Source organism: Sciurus vulgaris, assembly GCF_902686455.1.
Source record: "Sciurus vulgaris genome assembly, chromosome: 9".
In the NCBI taxonomy this organism is placed as follows: Eukaryota; Metazoa; Chordata; class Mammalia; order Rodentia; family Sciuridae; genus Sciurus; species Sciurus vulgaris.
This window is the reverse complement of record NC_136469.1, coordinates 114,604,408-114,629,339: the sequence shown is the minus strand read 5'-3', so window position 1 is coordinate 114,629,339 and position 24,932 is coordinate 114,604,408. Positions and strand designations below refer to the sequence as shown.

The following is a 24,932-nucleotide window of genomic DNA, read 5'->3' as shown; positions in this document are numbered from 1 at the left end:
TATAACCAAATCTATCAAATAAATGATCACCTCCCTCAAATGACCTTCTGTCATCTCCTTCTAGTAGATACTGGCTGTGTCTAGGACAGCTGCACAGCTGATATCATTGCCCCTCTTTCCTGTGTTACAGCTTCTACTCTGGAATGCATCCCACCTTCTTTCTTGGTTTCTGTCTGTTACAGTGGGACACATCCTCCAGTATTTCCCTAGCAAATAATGCACTGTGATTAACTTGGAGGGGGATCTTAAATGTCATGCTTCACATTTGGTTAATCAAGTTCTAAGCTACAAATAATTTCCTCATACAAATTGAAGATATATATGTTCATATACATGCAAACATATAGGATGTTTATATATATAGAGAAAAGATGTTTATATATATATAAATATATATAGAATGTTTATACCTATATGAAGGATATATGTATCTACATACAGAGAGACAAATTTAAAGAGATAAATATATATAAAGAGAAATTTATCTGATATTCGCTACCAGTTTACTTCCTGATTTCTTATTTCCCTATTTACTATGTTTAATTTGCCTATTTGTTCATTTCCTTGCTTGATTTAACATAAGAGTTATTTCCAGTTTTTAAGCAGTTCCTCTTTTCTGATTTTATTTCTTTTCAGAAATCCCAGGACAATTTAGATTGAACTTGATCAACAGTTCAGTTCCAGTTCTATAATGGGTGGTTTAAGATAATGAGGATAAGAGTAATGATGATAATAACAACAATAATAGTAATAAAACTAGTATTGTTGTGGTGACTATCATTTATAGAGCTTTTGCTTTGTGTCTGGTGCTGTTCTATGGACTTACCATGTCTTAACCTATTTAATCTTCTTATCAATAGAAGACAGGTACTGTTATTATCATTTCCATTTTACATGCAGGATAATAAAGCCTCTGTATTTCAGTACCCAAGTCACTAGAAGGACGTGGAACAGCCAGGGTTCAGGCTGTGGGGGTCTGTCTCTGGGAGGCTCTTCCTGACCACCGTGTCAGTTTAGAGAGAGCGGCAGCCTGACTGTACACATTGTGCCACACATGGTAAGACATCACTGGTTTCTTACAACCACCATTTGAAAGAGAAACGGTTAATACACCTATTTTTCAAATGAAGGAAAAGAAACGGAGAGGTTTGAGTATTAATCCAAGGACAGAGGGTTACAGAGAAGTCAAGCCAAGATTTAATACCAGAATGCCTGCTCACGGAGCCCAGATTTATAACTTCCTTCTTAGCACCGTCCCACCTCTGATGGAGACCGAATTTTGATTTTTATTTGTTGATTACAAATTTTCCAAGTACAGAAATATTTAAAAACAAACAAACACCAACCATGCATGCAGTGCTGATGTTTTTGTATATTTTTCTCTAGACTTTGTTTTATGCATGTTTTAGCACAGTTAAAACCACAGCATATGTATGGTTTTATAACCTGAGCTTTTCATTCATACTGCAATATAAGCATTAATCTATGTTAATAGAAGACTTCCTATAACATTTTTTAAATTGTGGTAAAGAATACCTAACATAAAATTCAACCCTATACAATATTTTAAACAGTTATGAAAATAGGTTCTATATATAAAATAGGTTCTATATACATATATGTTCTATATACACACACACACACACACACACACACGTATATACGTATGTTAGTTGTAGGTGGACACAATATCTTTATTTTTATGTGGTGCTGAAGATCAAACCCAGGGCCTCACATGTGCTAGGTGAGCACTCTACCATTGAGGCGCAACCCCAGCCCCTGAAAATAGGTCCTTAAATGAGCACAACACATTCCTCCTTCGGTGGAAGTTTTAGGTTTTTCAAATTTTTCATTTATCAATGATCCTGCAGTTAGCATACTTGTGAATAATTTCCTTTCCACATTTCAATTTATTTCCATAGGATAGATTCCTAAAAATGGAATTACCAGGTCAAAGAGCACAAATATTTTTAAACTCTCCATATGTATTGCCCAAGTACTTTGCTCTCCAGTTACGGCCATATAAAATACACACGTAAAATACCTCAGTCTCACTAGTATAGCAAGCTGATAAAATGGATATATGTTATACTCAATTTTTGTGGAGGTTTTGTGAGTGAGGTGTGAGATTAGATGGTTGGTTTGAAGGTCTTTTCCCAACCATCTGCCTCTAGCCAATAAAAGAGGTCAGAGAGGCTGAGTTGAGTTAAAATCTAGTAGAGAATTTTGGACAAGCTTTGTTTATGAGTCCCTTAAGAAGGACAGATGGGCTGTGCTCCCTTTTACCTGAATCCTAGGAAGAGGGGCTTCACCTGAACCACTTAGAAAGCTCACTGTGTAAATTCTATAGTTTGGGGGACATATTGAACCAATCTTTCATTATACCTGAAAATGGAAATGTCATGACCAGCTACTCTAAGGGTACATGTTGCAAATAATGAACTCAAGACTTAAGAAGTTTAAGTAATTCGTTCAAGGTCATCCACATATATGCGATAAAACCAGAATTAAAGCCCAGATCTTCTGATTCAGACCTTGCATATTTACCCATTCTGTGATACTTCATATTATGTTTGAAATCTTTCTTACTTTCATTATTTTGTATTTATCCATATTTTGATCTGAATTTTTTGACCTGAATTTTTCTCTCCCAACTTGGAATTCTTTGGCAGGAGACTCCACCAATACAGTTTCAACCTCTTGGCAGCCAGCCTCCTTAAACACCAATGAGATCAGCTATTTACATGTAGAACTAATCTAGTGCCTCAATATCTTGGGTTTGCTAGATAAAAACTATAAGTAACTTTAGGCTTCCACAGGATATGGGTTGAAATGTGCCTCCCTCCCCCATTCATATGTTGAAGTGCCAAACCTCAGTACCTCAGAATGTGACCGTTTTGGAAATAGGATTGTTGTAGATGCAATTAGGTAAGATGAGGTTATTAGTATGGGTTATGACCCAGTATCATTGGAGTCCTTATAAAAAGGGGAAACTTTGAACATGTAGATAGGTAGAGGGAATGTGGTGTGAAGAGGCGGAGGAAGAAAATTGCCAAATACAAGTTAAGGAGAGAATGGGAGGTCTTTCCCTCCGTCCTCTCAAAAGGGGCCAGCCCCACCCATACCTTGATTTTGGATGTCCAGTCCCCAGAACAATGAAAAAAATAAATGTTTAAATGTTGTTTAAGCCATCCTTTGTGGTACTTTGCTATAGTAGTCCCTGAAGTCTAAGCACAACTGCTTGTGAGCAGTTGAAACTTGATTGTGAAATCTTGAAGTTCAAAACAGGAAGTACAATCATCCTAGAGAAAACAGGAAAATCCAGTTATGACAACAATTGCAACTTCATTACAGAGTTTTTGTACTTTTAGCATACATTTCATGGTTTCAATGTGCTTACCACCAGTATGTTTCACAGAAATTTAAATGACATTTCCTATATCCCTATGTTCTAACTCCATAGCTTGATTTGAAACAATTTTGACCATATGATTTTTTTTAAATTATTTTGGGGATTATATGAAAACAGTTATCCAATGGATTTTTTAATTTTTTCTTTTTAGATATACATGATAGTAGATATCAGAAAGAACATTCTGCCTTTAGTTTTTTAGAATTGACTTATTTCACTTAGCATGGTAGTCTCAATATACCTTTCCACATTTATATTCTACTGTCATTTTTCATAAACTTCATGACCTACTTAAACTGGGACACCATTCCCAGCCTAGGCCTGGGTATTCCTGCCTTTGCTCTCGGTCTCTCTCTACTTAGAATGGTATTTCCATTGCACATGATCACACACTGAAAATTCCAAAGTTTGGGCTAGTTTGTGGCTTAGTGGTAGAGCACTTGCCTATCATACAGGAGGCACTGGGTTCAATCCCCAACACCACATTAAAAATAAATAAATAAATAAATAAATAAATAAATAAATAAATAAATAAAGGTACAACTAAAAATAATTTTTTAAAAAAAATTTCAAAGTTATACTCTTCCTCCAAGACCCAATAGAAAAACCACCATTTTTAAGAAGACTCATTTCAGTCAAGATAGAAAATCTCCAAACTTCCGTTGCTTATTCTTGTTTCATTATTATTTATTTTAGTTACTTGGATACATGTAGGGTCCTCTGATTCACTGTAAGTTCCTTGGGAAAAGAAACAAAGAGTATATGTATAAATTATTTGGGTATCCTCCCATCTCCTCTCATAAAAGGGGAGACCAAGACAAGAACTTTGTGTATAGGTTGTTTGTTTGGAGAAATGATGTCAGGGCTCAAGAGCAAGGGGACTGAGAAGGATAAAATAAAGAAAGGAAAACCAACCCAAAGTGAATTATGCAGCTGGTCTTCCTGTGGGTAAGTGTAACTCAATGCTGTTGAGACTGCTGGAGAAATAGTATAGACTATGTCCCATGTTTCTACCCAAGAATAGAGGAATGTTTTCTAGTGGCTCCCACCCTGTGGCGGTCAAGGATGGCCTTCAGATGATGTCTTCCACTTACAGGTTTGTGGATGTGTCAGAATGGCTGAATGAGATTCCACGGCCATCTCTCCTGTAGCTGTATTGGTGAAGTCATGGGGCATGAAGAGAGAGATTGGTGCAGTTATGACAAGATGCTCTCAGGCTACACTTACCCCGAGTTGGCTGATGGAGTGAAAAGGTAGAAAAGAAAATATGTGATAAATATGAAAAAATACACGGCATAGCCCATTCCTTGCACTACTCTGTTGGGGGCTATGCCGGGCGGAAGGCGCTGAGATGGTGCCTGGCAGCCAGCCAGAGGCTGCTTTGATCACATCAGCGGTGAGGAGGTTGATTAACATAAGCACACCCAGGTGATTTATCATTGGCCGTATTCAATTAAGTCCAAGCACACAACGTGTGCACAGGTGTTCCCGAGTGCTCCTACTTGGGCCTGCTCATTTTAACCTTTGCTGTGATAGGGCAGAGCAGAGAGAAGAAGCAGCAGTAAGCAGAAGCAGGAGTAAGCAGAAGCAGCTAGTGGAGAGAAGAAGCAGCTAGCCCTCAGATAGATAGCACCTAGTTCACAGGATGCAGGACGCACCTTCAAGAAGAAGCAGCAGAACGCTAAGAAGAAATAGATCTCTGATAAGCGTAGCAAGCCTGTCTTTCTCTAAAACTTTCTCTCTAAGCAAAGCCTATCTTCCTGATAAGCAAAGTTTCTCTTCCTCTAAGCAAAGCCTATCTTTCTCTCAAAGTCTCTCTTCCTCTATAAATTAGTGAATATAGGAAAAGTAGTTTATTTTCAGTCCACCTCCGATAAATACCCACACAATTGTTGCCGCCGGCGGCGATACTACTCCATCCGTTAATGCTATACTTATAGTTCCCTGCAGATAGGTGTGGAGAGCGGGGATGTGAATCATGGTCTGACTGCCTGTGCCTGCATTTGTGCTGGGAATTTCCTGTGTGAAGGTGCAGGTCAAGACGGTCCAGTTGCTATGGTGATGCCCACCCGAGGAAACTCCGGGCAAAGATGCAGAGTTGTATCAGTCCAGACCTTGAGCTCAGGCACCAGCTCCTGGGGATAGAGAATTCTGAGCAAAACAAGATAACCCTATTTTCTCCCCAGACCTGCATCCTTCAGATTGCCTGCTTTGCTGAAACTTTCCCACAAATACCCTATAGGTAAAACTTAAATAATAAATGTGTTGAGCTTGTTCTGGGTCAGTCAAACTCCATCAGTTTGGCTACCCACCTGGTCCCAGCTTTTTCTCTATGTCTGTCTTTTCTTGAGGGGAAGGCAGGTAACTGTGATACCGCCGTTTAATGGTGACGGTTCTGCTTCCTCAGGTATTGAAGTATAACATCAGAGAAGCATGCCAAGGCAAGCATATTAAGCAGGTTTTATTTAAAGGTAATAATACATGGACTCCGGGAGACAGGGTCCATGGCTGATGTTCTAGAATCCCAAGAAGTGAGCACACCCTACATCTTTTATAGGTTAAGGTCTCTTTGCTCTCCAGTTCTCTCCCCTATTCTCTCTCCTTCTTGCCTCCATGACTAGGCCCGGTTTTGCAGGTGAGATGCAAAAAGAGAGAAATGGATGAACAGGGGGAGGGCCAAAGTGATTCAGCCAGGTAAGGGCCAAGGGGGCATTAGTTAGCAGCTCCTTGCCTGTAGTCCCTGACAAGGGAAGGTAAATTTGGTAATCAATGGGCTCCAGAGATCCTTGACAATCCATTCTTCCAGGGGCAGTCTCCAACTTCCAGAGGCAGATGGCTTTCATGGCCTCCATTCCTTGATTTGACCTGATCCCCTATTTCTACACTAACTGCCTGTCCCCAATTCTGGCTTCAACTAGGGATTAAACTCAGGGGCACTCAACCACTGAACCACATCCCCACCCTGTCACCCAATAAAATACGAAATGGGTGACAGGGTCTCACTGAGTTGCTTAGTTTGCTAAGGCTGGCTTTGAACTCGAGATCCTCCTGCCTCAGCCTCCTGAGATGCTGAGATTACAGATGTGCGCCATGCCCCTGTTTTTTCTTATCCTCTATAGCCATTCACCTGTGTTCCCCAGCATTAACGGCTGCGGCTAAGAGATAGCACATGGGCAGATAGGGATGCACTACACCTAAACCACATTCTTCCTTCTGGTCAAAGGAGAAAGGTTTTTGTTTAGTTGATACGACTAGAATCTCAGCAAGATCTCCAGGCACAGAAAACCAGACTTGGAATTTCCATCTGGACCAAGGTGGAATACTTTCTTGGTTTGAGTTCCCACAGAAGCTGACCCTGGCCTGGAGCGGTGATGCACACCTGTAATCCCAGCAATTTGGAAGGCTGAGTGGGGAGGATCACAAGATTGAGGTCTTAAGTAACCCGGCAAGACCCTGTCCCCAAATAAAAATGTTAAAAGGGCTGGGGATATGACTCGGTGTTAAACACCCCTGGGTTCAATTCCTGGTTCAAAGAAGGAGGGGGAGTAGGGGGAGAGGTAGAGGGAGTGCTTAGAGGAGGAGGAGGAGGAGGAGAAGGAAGAAGAGGAGGAGGAGGCCATCAGTCAAGGATGCAAAGCAAGTAGTTTATTTTATTTCAAAGTGGTTCCAGGAAACACTTATACAGGAATGAGAAAATGAGAAGAAATATATATAAAGTCAGTAAAGAGCACTCTATTAAGCCATTTCTGTTGTGGGCAATCAGATTCTTATACCATTTGGGAAACACAGGACAAGTATAAAATACACCCCAGATTTATCTTGAAAAATGGAAGAGAAAGTTGGAGTATTTATCCTTCAATTCTCATTCTGACATTGGTTGAAGACTGCTTCTAAGAACCCTATAGCTTTTCTGAATTGCCCTTTGTGTGAGCTCATAGCCTGGAGAAAAAACAAAAACCCTTCAGTGTTAGCAATGAGCAGCCTTCAGTATGAAAAGGCACATGCTAAGTAGAAATGCAGAGGGCACCAACAGCTGTAGAAGCTGTAGAAACCGTAGAAACTGTAGAAGGTATAGGCAGGTAGGTCATGGAGTTTTCTAACATTGATCTCAGCACCCAGAAATATACATCACTGAAGAGAAACAAGTGCTTCTCTTGATTTCATGATAAATTCAATGAGTGTGGTTATAGCAAAGAAACAGATGAATCAGATTTAAAATGAAATGAATTTAATTTCAATTTTAATTGAAATTATATCATTTCATTAAGTTTAATTTCCACATATAAAGGGTGAACTGAGGACTGAAATTACACACTATTAACTACATCATGAAGTTAAAATCCTGTTTAGATTTATGTTGATACAAATAAAGTCATTTTGGAACTTCCAAAAACAGCAACTTTGAGAAGAGGAATATTTTCAGCTCTGTCTATGATTTATTTCTTTTCCTTGGGCTGTCAACTTAATGTGAATGGCTGCTCTTAAGTTTGCCCAAAAAAGTCCATGTTTGCTCTTCTCCGTGGGCCATTCCAAATAAGTTCTTCTTGCCATAAGAGTTTTGAGCTTGTGGTAGTTGCTGGGGATGGAGTACTGTGGGATGGGTTCTAGCAAGATCAGAATTAAGCTATCAAAAGCTTTATGGAAGAGATTGTGGTGGGCAAAGTAGAGCTCATAATGGCACCACTCACTCTGGACAAAGTTGGGGGACAAAACAAAGATGGACTTGTAGCTCTTCTCAATACAATTTATGATATTTTCCACAATGCTCTTGCCAGGAACAAAGTTTCTCTCATGGAGACAGATCTGTATATCTTCTTTTTCTAGGTTTGGGAGTAATTCACTCTTTACCCAGGCAGAATCATGTTCACTGTATGAAATAAAAGCATGGAACTGGAGAGTTCTTTGGAGTTCCTCCAAGGGGACATTCCTAGTCCTGTGCCGAGTCTGGGCCCACTGACACACCATCCTGAGATACCAGGGCAGATCCAAGTACAGGCAGAGGAAGGTCACAGTACCAGCCAACACCAGCACGATGGCCCCAATGGTGACAATCAGCAGACCTGTGTTACAGAATAATGGAGACACATGGAAGTCCTTTAGTGGGGTTCCCTTATAGCTTTCTGGGTAGTCACACTTATAGGCATCAGGCCAGCCCTCTACCACCTCACTTGGTAGTTGGCCTAGATGTTGGATGAAGTCTCTTAGCTCACATGTACATTGGAAAGGGTTGCTCCCTGCTTTGATTGACTTAATCTTCTGGCAACTCTGGAAGAAATCAGCTGATGGCTGGGAAACTAAATTATGCTCAATGATCAGTATAGAAAGGGTATTGAAGGTACCACACCCAGGAAGGTGGGCTAAAGAATTGAATGCCACGTTGAGTTCTTGCAAAGCTTCCAGATGGGTGACATCTTTAGGGATGTTCATTATTCTGTTATTGTGAAGATCAAGTACCTTGACCTTGGGAGGCAAACATCTGAAAACAGAGTCAGTAAGTATATTTGAAGACATATTTAAACTTAATAAACTTTTAGTCCAAGAGCACTTTTTCTCATCTTCTTCATACCTTAAAGAATTCTGGCTAACATCCAATTGTTGCAGAGACTTCATCTCCTCTGTCATATGAATTATGTTTGCAAGTTCTTTTAACTGATTCATTTGTAAACTAAGTGTTTTCAACTCAATTAAGTTTCCACAATTTTTAAAAACCATATCTGTTAAGAGATTATTGGAAAAATCCAAATGCAGAAATGGGCTAATTTGGGATGGGCAGAGCATATGGATCATGTGTGTACCAGACACTGTGAAGTTCTGGATATTCATATTTGAAAAGATCTTGTAGATGTTACTTTGTGGGAAGTTGAAGACATCACTGACAACCTGGTGTATTGACAAGGCCTTCAGGGAAGTGTGAGAATAATCAAAATTCCTGAAGTCAAGTTTACCTTGTAGTTTTACATTTGAAATGAAAACATACTCTATGGTTGTTGGCCAAACCAACTGGAGGATATTAATGAATGGATTCCAACTTGTTTCAATGTTGTTTAAAGTAAGATTCAATAGCCTTGGATTCTTTTGAAGTTTTGACAAAGCAATTAGGAAATAAGAGCACTCATTATTATCGAGCACACATTTGATATTAGACAGTTCCAAACTTACTGCAGTGCTTACTGACATGTCCAAAATAAAATGGAATTCCTTTTTCGTAGGGAAAACAATATGCAGACTCTCTGTGTTGAAGTCTTGAAGACTCTCAGGGTCTTCTTTTTCTCCATAAGTCTCTCCTAAAACTAGCAAAATTTTACTGATATTCAAATGAGCAATTGGCTGCACACTAGATTTTTCTAACTGTGTAGCACTCAATCCCAGAAATTTTAGTTGAGACATGTTGCCAAACTCTTTGCATATGGGCAGTGCATCAAATGTATTATATGAAAGGTCTAAATGCTTAAAGTTCACCGTAGGGTGGCAAGAAATCATCCTCAACTTGTTGTGGGACAAATCCAAGTACTCCAATTCCTGGTTGAATCTGAAAACACTGATATCAAGGTACTGGATTCTATTGTGAGACATTATCAAAATTCTCAGCTTTGATAGTGATAGGATGTCAGAAGTCTGAAGCTCAGATATATAGTTTTGTGATATGTTTAAGGTTGTTGTTTCAAGAGAGAGGTCCTTGGGAACATGGTTGAGGCCTGTTTTTGACCTGTCAACTAAAAATTCACTTTCATCAGATAGTTGGATTTTGCTCTTTACTATTAACACCAAGATGATAACAAAATGGAAGAGACTAGAATTCTTTTTCATCATTTTGTAACACTAGACAGTCCTGGTGTATTCGCTATTCTTCAGAGCATCTTGACGCAGGTACAGATCCTAGTGGGGAAAGATCCATGTTAAATGATTATCTCAAATTAAGCATAGCTGACATTAAACATGCTTGTTAGAGACTTAAAATGAAAACTAAACTTGTTAGGGTTATAAAACCTAAAATCAGGACGATAGATGACAATCTGAGTTCTAACCCAATAACTAAGAATGGACGGTGTAATGAGACAAAGGGTGGTTTCCCTCAAAAGGTATATCCACCTCCTAATCCCCAGAAATCACGAATGTTGCCTTATTTAGAAAGAGTTTTTCCTTGAGATGGGAGACTGTTCTGGATTATCCAGATGCTCTGTAAATCTAATGACAAGTGTCCGTACAAGAAAGAGGCTGAGGAATATTTGACAGAGACACCACGCAGAGGACCACAAAAAGACAGACAGGCAGTGGCCGGAATGATGTAGCCACAGGCTAGGAATACAGGCGCTGGAGGAAGTTCCAGAGAGACTGCAGCCCTGTCAATACCTTGATTATGTATTTTTGGCCTTCAGAACTATGAGAAAATAAATTTCTATTGTCTTAAGTTTCCATGCCTGCCGAGGTTGGTTACAGCAGCCATAGGAATCTAAAAGATGGTTCATGAAAATTCCTCTGGCACCGACCCTTCCAAGCTCATTGAGAACCCAGGCTGTTTCATCTGGTACCTTAGAAATGAAAGGCTGGTATCTCCCCAGGACTTTTTTGAGAGTCTTCCCATATGATTGGATTAGGATTGTTCTTGCATTACCTTCTATTATCTACATATGGTTTGGGCTAACATGTGTCTTGTTCAAAGGCTAATTAAATCATAATGAAATATCTTTTAGAAGATGCATTCATCAAAAACTATAGAACACTAAATAAAGAAATTGAAGAAGACCTTAGAAGATGGAAAGATCTCCCATGTTCTTGGATAGGCAGAATTAACATTATCAAAATGACCATACTACCAAAAGTGCTATATGGATTTAATGCAATTCCTTTTAAAATTCCAATGATGTTCTTCATAGAAATATAAAAAAAAATCGAGAAATTCAGTTTGAAAAATAAGAGCCCAAAGTAGCCAAAGCAATCCTTAGTGAGAAAAGTGAAGCAGGAGGCATCACAACACCAGTCTTTAAATTATACTACAGAGCTATAGTAACAAAACAGCATGGTATTGGCACCAAAACAGACATGAATACCAATGGTACCGAATAGAGGACATAGAGACAAACCCACATAAATACAGTTAACTTATACTAGACAAAAGCACCAGAAACACTCATTGGAAAAAGATAGCCTCTTCAACAAATGGTGCTGGGAAAACTGGAAATTCACATGTAGCAGAAAGAAATTTAGCCCCTATTTCTTACCCTGCACAAAAAATCAACTCAAAGTGCATCAAGTGGTCTAGACATTAGACCAGAGACTCTGCTCCTACTAGAAGAAAAAGTAGGCCCAAATCTCCATCATGTTGGCTTAGGAACCAACTTCCTCAACAAGATTCTTACAGCACAAGAAGTAAAATCAAGAATCAATAAATGGGATGGTATCAAACTAAAAAGCTTCTTCACAGCAAAGGAAATAATCAGAATGTGAAGAGAGAAGCAACAGAATGGGAGAAAATGTTTGCCACCTGCACCTCAGATAGAGCTTTAATCTCCAGGATATATAAAGAACTAAAAAAAACTTAACACCAAAAGAAACAAATAACCCAATCAATAAATGGGTGAAGGAACTAAACAGGCACTTCACAAAGAAGAAATACATTCGGTCAACAAATATGTGAAAAAATGTTCAACATCTCTAGCAATTAGAGAAATGCAAATTAAAACTACACTGAGATTTTATCTCACTCCAATCAGAATAGCAATTATCAAGAATACACATAATAATAAATGTTGTCAAGGATGTGGGGGAAAAGGTTCACTCATACATTGCTAGTGGGGCTGCAAATTGGTGCAACCACTCTGGAAAGCAGTGTGGAGATTCCTCAGAAAACTTGGAACGGAACCACTGTTTGAACCAGTTATCCCTCTCCTTGGTCTATACCCAAAGGACTACAGTGTACTACAGTGACACAGCCACATCAATGTTTATAGCAGTTCGATACACAATAGCTAAACCATGGAACCAACCTAGGTGCCCTTCAACAGATGAGTGGATAAAGAAAAATGTGGTATATATACACAATGCAATATTACTCAGCCATAAAGAAGAATGAAAACACAATGCAATATTACTCGGCCATAAAGAAGAATGAAATTATGGCATTTGCCAGTAAATGGATGGAACTGGAGACTATCATATGTTAATGTTCTCTCTGATATGCAGATGCTAACACACAATAAGGGGAGCAAAGAAGAGTAGAAGTTCATTTAATTAGACAAAGGGGAATGAAGGGAAAGGGGGAGGTGAGAATAGGAAAGACAGTAGAATGAATTGGACATAACTTTTCCATGTTCATATAGGAACACATGGCTAGGGTAACTACACATGATGTACAACCACAAGAATGGGAAGTTATACTCCGTGTATCTATGATATGTCAAAATACACTCTACTGTCATGTATATCTAAAAAGAACTAATTTTTTTAAAAGAAGATCCATGTATTCATCTATTTGTTTATTCAATCAATATTTATTGATCACCTACTGGCCATGCTTTAGGAACTGGAGACAGAGCAGTAAACAACAAAGTCCTATTTCTCAAGGAGCTAATAATCTGGTGGGGAGACAGAAAATAAATAAATGACTAAACTTCATTTAAGAGTATTAAGAGTAGAAAAATGTAAAAAATGAAGCAGTGTAAATTATAGGTACGAGATGGTGGCTGGTGATATATTTTAATTAATTCATTGGAGAAGAACTTTTTGAGACAATGACTTTGGGAGAAAAATCAGAAAGAAGTGAATGATGTACTATGGAAAAACCTGGGGATAGAGCCTTTCTGGCAAAGGTGCTGAGACAGAATGGAGGTTGGCTTATCTGAGGAACAGCGAGGAGGTCAACATTAGCATAGTCAACATGAGCAAAGGTGAGAGGAAGACAAGATCACACTGGGCCTTGGAGATCATTGCAAGCAGTTGGTGTTCTATCCTAGGAGTGAAAGGGGCAGGGAGCCTGGAGGGTTTTGAGGAAGGGAGTTGTTTCCTGCTCGCTCTGTATTTCCCTCATCAAGTAGGCATTTTTCCCCATGATGTGCTAGACATCATTTTATGTTGTGCCTGTTGCACTAGTTTCCAACCCAAGTGGCTCAGATGCCACGTTGCCATCACCATTCCAGTGGCACAAGACACCAGAGGGAACTGCCTTGGGATGAACCTGGAGAGTGATATGCCTCTCATCCCAGACACCCTTCCAGCTGGGGCCGCACCAGGACACAGCTCTCTCAGAGAGCCTCCTCAAAATCCCTGCGAACAGCACTGGGCAAGCAGGTCATCAGCGCCAGCAGAGTGCCGGGTTCCTCCTCACACATCCCTTCCCACAACTCAACTGGCGCAGGAGGACTTCAATAATCCAACCTCCAGAAACAACCCTGTTACAAAAGTTCCCCAAGTTAAAGACATGCGAACTGAACTGACTTTCAGAGCCGGCCTTGGACTTACCCTTTTGTAGGAATGTCCAAAGGCACCTTGGTGATCCTGGTTTCTTCTAACACAGAGGAAGGCCCCTCCTAACTGCATTCATGAAGACTGAGCAAGAAAGATGACACCAACGTTTAAGTTCCTGTTAAGAGTAAAGGTGGTCTTTTTATGGCACTGATTATATTTGGTGGAAAGACCCAGAAATTTCCCAAATATTCCTTGACAACTTTCTGAAAGATTTAAGTGGATGAAATTGCTTGTCTCCAAGTATTAAATAAAAGCATTACTTCAGTTTCCTAGCTAGCTAAATTAATTGTCTCAACTATCATTAGCTGAAATAATTGATGAAAATACCCAGCCCCCATTTTGCTCTGTCATTTAAAATCATCAATTGTTTTGTTCTTTTAAATTGGCGTACATTGATTCTATAGGACAGTGGTTTCATTATGGCATGTTCTTACATGCACATAACATAATTTGATCAGTTTCCCCCACCCCCGCTGGAACCTCCTCTTTCCCTTCCCTCCTCCTTCCCAGGGACTCCCTTCCTCTACCCTTAAGTAGATCTTCAATTTTTATGAGAGCCTTTTTCCCTTTTTTCTCTCTAACTTCCACATATGTGAGAAAACATGACATTTTTCTTTCTGACTTTCTTGGCCTATTTTGCTTAACATGATGACTTCAACTTCCATCCATTTTCCTGTAAATAACATAATTTCATTGTTCTTTGTGGCTGAATAAAACTCCGTTGTGTGTGTCTGTGTGTATAATGATTTTATATGATGATTTTATATGGCATATATAAAATCATTAGTTTGAAGTACTCAGTTTATGAAATCTTTTTTAATTTCTGTAATTAAGAAATCTAAGTATTACACACATGAAGAACTGATTTTAGACATTTACAGGCTCTATAAATTTTATGCCAAACTTGCTAAACTTAATGAAAAATCCATATTTCAATTCTCCAGACTAAACAAAATATTTTTTGGTCAAAGTCTGAATGACAACCACTGACACTCATCTGTATTAGAACCTCAAAAATTTTTTACTATCAAATAAAAATGAATATTTGCTGAATTGAACAGTTAAAGGATGCTTTAATTTAAAAGCATAAAAACCTTCAGGTTTGTTTATGTCGGGTTTTTTGTGATCGGGATGGGTATAGAATCACGGCAGATGATGCAGGGAAGAAGTACATTTGAATCACCTGTTTGGAGACTTGGGCGGGGGGACATTAAATCGGTGTTTGACTGATCTTTAATGTATACTATTCAAACAACCAATCTGGCCCCTGAAGTTCAGTCCTGCAATATGTAGCGAGTCTTCTCTGCACCAAACCAGCTAGCCATTAACCACAGGATAAAAGGACTGGAACCAGTTCAAAAGATTTTCTGCTTGATTTCAATGTGGTTTTGCAAACGTAGCTTTTTCATTGAGAAATGGAGTCACTTTCTGTTCTTCTGACCAAACTGAACGTGACCTTGGAAACATTTACAAAACCTAAAATCCCCCCTGACTTCTAGCTCTCCAGAACTGTTTGAGTGGTCTCAGAAAAAGAGTGGGGATGGGGGGGTGGGAGGGGGAAAGAATGGAGGAAGGAGGGACTGTACAGAGGGAAGAGAGGGGTGGGAGGGGTGGGGGAAGGAAAAAATATAACAGAATGAATCAAAAACTATTACCCTATGTAAATGTATGATTACACAAATGGTACGCCTCTACTTCATGTACAGAGAAACAAGATGTATCCCATTTGTTTACAATAAAAATAAATTTTAAAAAATAATAAAAAAATAAAATAGAAAAGAGTTGGGACAACCCAAAGTATAACTAAGATAAGCCTGTGCATTAAAACAGAGGAGCTGTGTGGCAGCCCTGCCTCTAGGAGGCATGCGTGGCCTACACCAGTCTGGTTTTCGTTACTATCGTGAAATGGCTAAGGCAGGCTACTTAAGAAAAGAGGTTGACTTGGACTCACAGTATTGGTCCAAATCAAGGGGCTGCCTCTGGTGATGGCCCTCTTGCTGGCAGTCCCGATGCAGTCTCCTCTGGTCTTTCCCCATCTTCTTATAAAGACTCCATCATGGGATCCACCCTTATGACCTCACCTCATCCTCATCCCTTCCCAAAGGCCCCACCTCTAAACCCCGTAGTCAGATTGAGTTTCCACCCTCTTTACACCTCACCATAGGGATTAAACTCCAACCCTTGGAGGGACACACTCAAACCAGACCCAAACCCTAGCACATTCCATTTTCCTGAACATTTTAAATGCAAAGACTAGGATGCAGGGGGGATGATGTGAACAGTCCTGAAAGAAAACCAGCAAACCTCTGTGACCCAAATATTTATCTTCCTACTTAAAAATATCTCTTGAAAGCAAATCACGCATGAAGTGTTGTCTAGGAAGAAAAAATATTGTTTCTCTGATTTAGGATTAGGAGCTGATAAACAAAGGCTAGTGCAAACCACACAGTAAGTATATATCAGAAATATAACCCATTTAGAAAAACACCCACTGCTTAGAGATTTTTGCAATTTCCATACCCAATAACTAGCTACACCATTATTTTATTCTGTGGAATAAAAAAAGATGTTGCTTACCAAGACAACCTGCCAGTCTGTTCTGTTTGGCAGCCTGTAAGAAACTCAATTACTTCCGTGAACTTTTATTTCATTAGCAATCACGTTCACTGTTGAAAAAAAAAAAAAAGCCCTTTCATGCCATCTACTGAAGCCCACTGGGATTACACTACATAGTAAGTAGAAATTTTTCTCCTTTTCAATAGAGAATAGGGTCTGTGGGCTAATTGATAGAAATGTGCTCAAAGGGAATCATGTCCCTTTACTACAGTCAGCTCACTGCTGTTGACACCAACAAAGTGAAGGAGGTGGTGTTAATAATTCACAGATTTTTATGGGTTGAATTCAAAATGCCTATTCCAGTGGTGTGCTGGAAGAGGCGGGGGCATGGGTTTGGGTATGTTTCAGCTGCTTGGCTGTTCCTCTTGCTTTTTGTTTGTTTGTTTGTTTTTGAGGTACTGGGGATTGACCCCAGAGGCTCTCTACCAATGAACTACATCTCCAGCCCTTTTTATATTTATTTTGAAACAGGGTCTTGCTAGATTGCTGAGTCTGGCCTCAAACTGTGATCCTCCTTTCTCAGCCTCCCAAGCAGCTGGGATCACAGGTGTGCACCACCACGCCTGACTTCCTCTGGCTTTTTGATCAATCCCTACCTCAGTGACTGACAGCTGAAAGAGCAAGGGGTCAAGATTAAAATGTTGCTGCAATACATCCATAAAGAGGGAAGATAATTCATGTGATATAGAACAGGTGATGATCGTGTCTTTTTTGACCAATTGGTTTTTAGATCTAAGTTTCACTGATTTTTTTTTCATTGATATTTCCCAGATTTTTGAAAAACATGATTTTAAAAATATATCTTTAGTCATTGATGGACACAATACCTTTATTTTATTTATTTATATGTGATGCTGAGGATCGAACCCAGTGCCTCACACATGCTAGGCAAGTGCTCTGGCCACTGAACCACAACCCCAGCCCAAAAAACATGATTTTTAAACACAGTGTCAAAAACATGCTAAAACTCTGTTTTTAGATAAGGTCCAAGATACTTCCTTCAGGTTGTTGTCGGCAATCTCAAGGAAGCCACTCTGATAGCTCCGCTCTTGTCTTTTAAACCAACAACAATAAAAATGACAAAACTATAAATGGACAAATAAAGCTGAGGAATGCCAACCGTCTGCCTCTGAACCTGTCCCTGACCTGGCATTACATGGCATCCGGTTGAGTCTGGATGTGGGAGTACAAGAGCCTTCTTTATCTCCCTCCATAGCTTTCCCCTGGAATCAGCCTTTCTGCCACTCAGTGAACCAGCGAGGAGCCCTTGAACGAACACACACTTGTAATCACGCACATCCACACATCAGACAGTCACACCTCCCAAGGAAAGCTCTAATTCTCAGAGAATATGGATTCTTCCTAAACTTTTTGATATTTCATTTAACCCAAAATAACCAACATACTGCTTAAACATGCAATCAATATAAAACATTAATAAAATGTGTTAGTTTTTGAAATTGTATGTCAGTGCCTGTTCTACACATCTCAATTGGGTTACCTGCATTTCAGGTGCTCCATGATCCCCTGTGACTAAAGAGTTCCATCTTGGACAACACGGGTCTAGTGGAGTTATCACAGCCATGCCACGAAGTTCAAGTCCAGTTAACAGCAGCCCAAAGAGCTCATTTGAAATGAAATTTTCCTCCTTGTATTCTAGGCAAACCCATACTTCTCTCCACAGCAATTTCTCTGATCATCTCTATTTCATACCCAGGCACTTCTTTTTGGATCCAGGGTCGTATAAACAGGCTGTCAATTAGATGTAAGTTATAGTTAGGGTTTTTTTTTTTTTTTCAACAAAAGTTTTATTAAAATATATTCACATACTATAAAAAATTTACTCATTTATAGGCATACAAATGAATGGCTTTAGGTGTATTCACAGAGTTGTGCAACTATCACCACAACCAATCTAGAACATTCCCATCACCTTAGAAAGCAGCACTATATCCCTTAGCCCTCACCCTCCGCTCCCCCCACCCCAGTCCTTGATAACCACTACTCCATAGATAGTACTAATCTCTACAGAATCGTCTCCTTGGGATAGTTTCTCTACCAGGAAGTATATAAAATGTGGACTTTGTGATCAGCTTCCTTCACATAGCATCAGATTTTCATGGTTTCTCCATGTTGTAACATGCATTAATATTTTGCCTTCTTTATTACCACATAATTTTCAGTAGTATGGATATGCCACATTTTATTTATCCATTCCTCAGTTGATGGACACTATGGCTTTTGTGAATAATGCTGCTAGAAACATTTATGTACAAATTTTTTCATAGACATATTTTCTGGGGTACATACCTAGGAGTGGAACTGACATATAAAACAGGATTCTACAGTTAGCCTTTTGAGGAACTGCCAGAATGTTTGAAAACAGCTGCGCCGTTTTACCTTTCAACCAGCAGTATGTAAGGACTTCGATTTCTCCATAGCCTTGCTAATATTTTCTTGTCATCTCTCTTGCATTATAGCTGTCCTATCAAGTATGAAGTGGTATCTCATTGTGATTCTGCTTTGCGTTTCTCTGATCAATATGATGTTGAGCATCTTCTTCCATATCAGGGATCACATCCAGGGATGCACTACCACCAAGCTACATCCTGGTCCTTTTTATTGTTTATTTTGAGACTGTGTCTTGCTGAGTTGCCTAGGTTGACCTTGAACTTGCGATCCTCCTGCTTTAGCCTCCCATGTAGCTTGGACTATAGATGTGCACCACCATGCATGTATCTAAAGTGATACCAAATGAAGGCAGAGATGTCAAAGTTTATTCTGCTTTCAGTCATCCATTGGCCAGCTGCAGGCTTAACTAAAGAGTCAGTGTACCTTAATTGTGAGGTTCTTCTCACAGTGGGGTTAGTGTTTCCATGAGCACTAGTTTTTGCGGCTCTTCTCACAGTGGGGTTAGTGCAGCAAGAGCACATTCCTTTCCTTCTGTTAGTCAGTTTTCCCTCACTATAGCAAAATATTTGAGATCATTAACTTAAAAAGATGAAAGGTTTACTTTGGTTCCTGGTTTTGGAGATTTCAGTTCAAGATCAGGCAGACCCATTGCTTTGGGCCTTTGGTGGTGTGCCAGATGGCAATGGTAGTGAGGGCATGGTGGAGCAAAAATGCTCACCAAATGAGCCAGAAAAGAGAGAGAGAGAGAGAGGAAGAGTTCAGGTTCCCACAATCCACTTCAAAGGCACACTCCAGTGACCCAAAGAGTTCCCACTAGGCCCCACCTTCAAAAAATCCACCCTGAAGAATGAGCCCTTAGTACCTGACCTTTGGGGGACACTACCCCTATTCAAACATAGCACCTTTCTTTCCTCCTTAGTAATCTCACAATTTCTCTAACCTACCAGAGCCTAGAACTTCAAATTGTGTCCTGTAAAGCTCACTGGCAATGAGAAATGGCATCATTCAGAGTTTACTTTTCAATGAATTCTCCCTTAAGTACTGAACACTTCCCAGCCAACTTCTTGAAATTGACACTAGAATGTCGATACCTGAGTAAATCTCAAGTCAAGACAAATCATCTCCAGCTGTCTGCCTGGGAGCGGGATGTGGATGGGGATTTGCTCTTTCAGTTTCACAAAATGTCAATCAGCACTTTATAAAAGTCTTGGTCTGGATTATCTTAAGATAAATTCCTGGAAAGAAAACAACCAGATGAAAGAAGATGGGTATTTTTATGTTCTTGATGCACATCACCAAAAAGTTTGTTCCAGGGTACTGGCTCTCCAAGGGAGTGTCAGAGCACAGATTATGCACACTTCCACACAAAGAACATTTTAGACACTGGAAATTTCATTGATGTACCTCATTATCTCATTATTGTTTCATTTTTATTCCACTATAAATGTTTGCCGGGAGCAGCTCCTGTGATTTGCAGGGTCCCCAAAGGACGGGTGGAGTTGGCACAGAGGACCGACCCAAACCCCTGGAGCAACTTGAAGCAAGTGCTGCTCAGATTAATTTTAGCTCTTCTTTTATAGTATTAAGTAAAGCAGGATTAAACAAGATACAAGTTATAGAGAAATTACCACAAGATTTATCATTAACCATCTTTTCCAGCAGCTGTCTAACACATAGCGGGTACATTAATGTCAAATTTTTAAAATAACTCACATAAGCATATTACACTGAAAGATATTTTCCTCTTTTCATCCTACTAGCCTTTGTTTACTCTTTGGTGTCAGACCTATTGTCAGCATAATAACTCTATTTTGTTTTAAGCTAATTTTACCAAACTGCTAAACAAAACTAGCACTTAATCTTTAGCTCATATTATTATGTTTTTTATTTAACCTTAAAGGTCTACTCTAATACCTAAACAAGCTCAGTTAAAACTAAGTTAGGTTATTTACTGCCAAACAATCAGTGTGAGTGCTTAATTTTATCCTAATATTCTTTCTGATATTGATTTATCCTCTACCTATTGTAATACATATGTGAGACCTAAGCCAGCATAAACTACTCATAACCAGTTAACATGTAATGAGGGCATTTGATCTTAAGATACTATTTTTCTAGTTGTTTGCTATGCTGTTTCTTTGTTCTTCAGTCCTACATTTCCAGGGTGGCCCTTGACATCCAAGCCTTTGAAGGAAGGACAAATATTGGACATTTGTCCGTTTACCATTAATATTAATTATCCATCCACCATTTTCATTGTACACTCCTGTATAGGGAAGAGGTGGATCTGTGGGAGGTGGGTCCTTATACTTATTTGCTTATTTCCCTGTAGACGAATACCACAAACATCCCCCAATCTTGTAAGCTAAGTCGGTCCTTGTACTGTGGGATCAAGTCTCCTGTTCTGTTTGTCAGGCTGTTTCGCTGGTAAAGCATTAACTGGGGCAGGTGTGCTCAGCATAGGAGCAAGCAATTCCTATAACTGTAGTTATTTGAAGAACTCCTCAAACTCTGTACTTTCAGACTTATTATGTGTGGTATTCGTACATTTTTTAAAGCATTCCTCATGCTCCCCCAAGCTCCGCAGACTCATTGAAGTTAAATTCTTATCACAACGATCCAGGGAATATGACTTGCAGTTGCATAGATATCAGTATGATAATTACAAGAAAACACCCAATTCCTAGGAGAGATAACAAGGGCAATTTCTGGAATGGTGGCCTTGCCAGGCCCTTCCCCATGCATGCGGAAATGGTCCCCACCAAATGTTACTGGACATTTTTTATATTTGTTGGCAATTTGTATCTCTTTGATGAATTTCCTGTTCATGTCATTTTACCTATTTTTTTCTATCGGCGTTATGTTTTCACTATTTAATTAGGCATTATTTTACGTTAATGATGTTGACCTCTCAAACATTTTGCAAACATACACTCCATTGCTTACCTTTACTTTTCATGATCTTTATTTTTTAAATTTTTTTTAGTTGTGGATGAACCTTTATTTTACTTATTTATATGTGGTGCTGAGGATTGAACCCAATGCATCACACATGCTAGGCAAGCACTCTACTACTAAGCCACAACCCCAGCCCTTCATGATCTTTTGAACTAATAAATGTATGCATTTTTATATAATCAAGTCCACTTTTTATTTGCTATTACTAATGTCATTCAGTTGTGGGTCAGTAAACTGGTTCAAAAAAAGTCTGATTTGTGACACTTGCTGATACCTGGGGTGTCAATATTCCCATTGCAGCTAATTTCTTGCCACCAACTGATTTGCCTGCAGAAGTTTTGGATATTTAACAATCAGCTCTGCTGAGTCTGCACAATCCAGCTCCAGCACACAATGCTACCTTGCTTTGAAGTATAGAAAGCTCTTCTTCAGCCTAGGGGCTCAGGAGGCTGAGGGAGAAGGATCACAAGTTCAAAGCCAACCTCAGCAACTTAGAGAGACTTTGTCTCTACATAAAATATAAAAAGGGAGGGGGATGTGTTTCAGTGGTGCCCCTGGGTTCAATCCCTGGTACAAAAGAAAAAAAAAAAAAAGAAAGAAAGACCTTCCCCATAACAAGGTCCAATTGATACATCTCTTTATATCTGTTTGTGTTCTTCTCAAACATAGGTGCTCAGTTATTTTAACTAAATTTTTTGTACCAGGATTGAACCCAGGAGTCCCTAACCACTGAGATACATCCCAGCCCTTTTTATTTTATGTTTTTATTTTGAGACAGGGTCTTACTAAGTTGCTAAGTCTGGTTTTGAACTCACAATCTTCCTGCCTCAGCCTCCAGAGCTGCTGGGATTACAGACGCATATGCCACTATGCCCAACTATTTTAACATTTTTAATATCCAAAGAAAATGTTTATAGGAAAATTGAGATAATATTTTAAAAAAGGGAAAAATTAAACCAGTGATAATCCCACCACATAGAGATACAGCAGTATTAGTTTTGTAGCACTCTTGCAGATGTTTTTCTCAATCTATAAACATCCTTTAGGCTCTTGATATCTACTGATAATTGCTTTACAGAAAGTTTATACCAATTTACCTATATACAGCCTTTCTCCCTCACAGCATTATACTATGTATATTATATTTATTTATTTATTTTGAAGTGTTATGGAAAATAATACTCCTCTAAGATAGCTCTCCAAGAAAAACGAAGGGACAGTGTGGATCGGGAGGAGGAAGGGAAATTAGCCCAACATTAAACTTCTCCCAGTACATCCTTTCCCAGGAATGAAGGGCCCTGAGGGAAAAAGCAAACTTCCAACCCTTCCTGCACAACTAGCCCCTGACTGTCCAAACTGCACATCTGCAGTGTCCAATGAAACTATGAAATCCAGACTTCTTCTGCAACTCGGGGGCCATTTTCATACCAAGAAAATGATTGATGGACTTCACAGCAGAATAAAGGACAGCTTGCTGATTTGAGGTTTACTTCCCGTCTCCTGCCCCTGTCATTTGTGGGCCACGAGCGTACAATTTTTATTTGTTCTTTTTAGATATATGTGACAGTAGAGTGTATTCTGACATGTTATACACACATGGAGTGCAACTTATTATAATTAGTACCTCATTCTTGTGGTTGTACATGATGTTGAATGTATACAGCTTTTACAAAGTTGAGGTATGTTCCTACTATCCCTAGTTTTTCTAGTGTTTGTAACATGAAACGATGCTGTATTTTGTCAAATGCTTTTTCTAAATCTATTGAGAAAATGATTCTTGTCTTTAAGTCTATTGATGTGGTGAATTAAGTTTATTGATTTCTATATGGGATGAACCCCACTATTGTGGTATACTGTCTTTTAAATATGTTTTTGTATGCCATTTGCCAGAACTTTATTAAGAATTTTGGCATCTAAGTTCATCAGGGATCTTGGTCTGAAGTTTTCATTCTTTGACATGTCTTTGTCCGGTTTTGGTATCAGGATATACTAGCTTCATAGAATGATTTTGGAAGCATTCCCTCCTTTTCTATTTCATGGAATAATTTGACGAGGATTGGTGTTAGTTCTTTGAACCTCTGATAGAACTCGGCTGAGAATCCGTCTGACCCTGGGCTTTTCTTTGTTGGTAGGCTTTTGATAGTGTCTTCAATTTTCATTGTTTGAAATTGATTTGTTTAAATTACGTCCTCCTGATTCAATTTGGGTAGGTCATATGTCTCTAGAAATTTGTGATATCTTCAAAATTTTCTATTTTATTGGAGTATAAATTTTCTAATAGTTTCTGATTGTCATCTGTATTTCAGTATTGTCCATGGTTTATTTCCTTTTTCATCACAAATTTTAGTAATTGAATTTTTCCCTCATTCTCTTCATTAGCTTGACATTTATCAAATTTATTTATTTTTTCAAAGAACCAGCTTTTGTTTTATTAATTTTTTGAATTTTTTCTGTTTCTATTTCATTGGTTTCAGCTCTGACTTTATTTCCTATTTTCTGCTTTCAGGATTGCTTTAGTCTTCTTTTTCCAGGACCTTCAGATGTAATGTGAGGTTATTTATTTGCTGACTTTCTATTCTTTTAATGAATGAGCTCAATGCAGTGTACTTAGCACTGCTCTAAGTTTTTTTTTTGTTTCATCCCTGATTTCTTCTGCTATCCATTCATCATTCAATAGCATATCATGTAGTCTCCAGGTATTAGAGTAGCTTTTATTTTTTATTTTACTGTTGATTTCTAATTTCATTCCATTAAGATCTGATAAGATCTAAGGTATTATCTATTTTTTTATATTTGCCAAGAGTCGCTTTATGAACTAAGATATGGTTTATTTTAGAGAAGGATTCACATGCTGCTGAGAAAAAGGTATCTTCAGTCCTTGATGGGTGAAATATTCTATATATGCCTGTTAAGTCTAAATTACTAATTGTACTTTTTAGTTTTATAGCTTCTTTATTTAGTTTTTGTTTGGAGGAACTATCTAGTGGTGACAGAGGTGTGTTAAGTCACCCAATATTATTGTGTTGTGGTCTATTTGACTCTTGAAATTGAGAAGGGTTTGTTTGATGTATGT

The 24,932-nt window shown here is 38.9% G+C and overlaps 2 protein-coding genes across 6 annotated transcripts in view; both read right to left on the bottom strand.

Annotated features, from left to right (window-relative positions):
- TLR10 (toll like receptor 10) overlaps positions 1 to 18,029 on the bottom strand; it is a 29,307-nt gene extending 11,278 nt beyond the window's left edge. For 3 of the 5 annotated variants that reach the window (XM_079152808.1, XM_079152807.1, XM_079152810.1), the window contains exons 1-4: positions 13,868 to 13,985; positions 5,482 to 5,547; positions 4,507 to 4,649; positions 3,126 to 3,302 (exon numbers count right to left, since the gene is read on the bottom strand). The gene's annotated coding sequence lies outside the window, so the exon portion shown is untranslated. Of the gene's footprint in view, positions 1 to 3,125; positions 3,303 to 4,506; positions 4,650 to 5,481; positions 5,548 to 13,867; positions 13,986 to 16,450; positions 16,540 to 17,990 lie in introns of those variants that run through there. The other 2 variants (XM_079152809.1, XM_079152811.1) reach the window with 2 other exon arrangements.
- On the bottom strand, positions 7,131 to 15,864 carry TLR1 (toll like receptor 1). The gene is made up of 3 exons (XM_079152814.1): positions 15,825 to 15,864; positions 13,868 to 13,954; positions 7,131 to 10,288 (listed from the first exon to the last, which is right to left on the bottom strand). Exon 3 carries the CDS (start codon positions 10,220 to 10,222, stop codon positions 7,832 to 7,834), a length of 2,391 nt encoding a protein of 796 aa, XP_079008940.1. The 5' UTR covers positions 10,223 to 10,288; positions 13,868 to 13,954; positions 15,825 to 15,864; the 3' UTR covers positions 7,131 to 7,831.
- Positions 18,030 to 24,932: the final 6,903 nt, after the last annotated feature.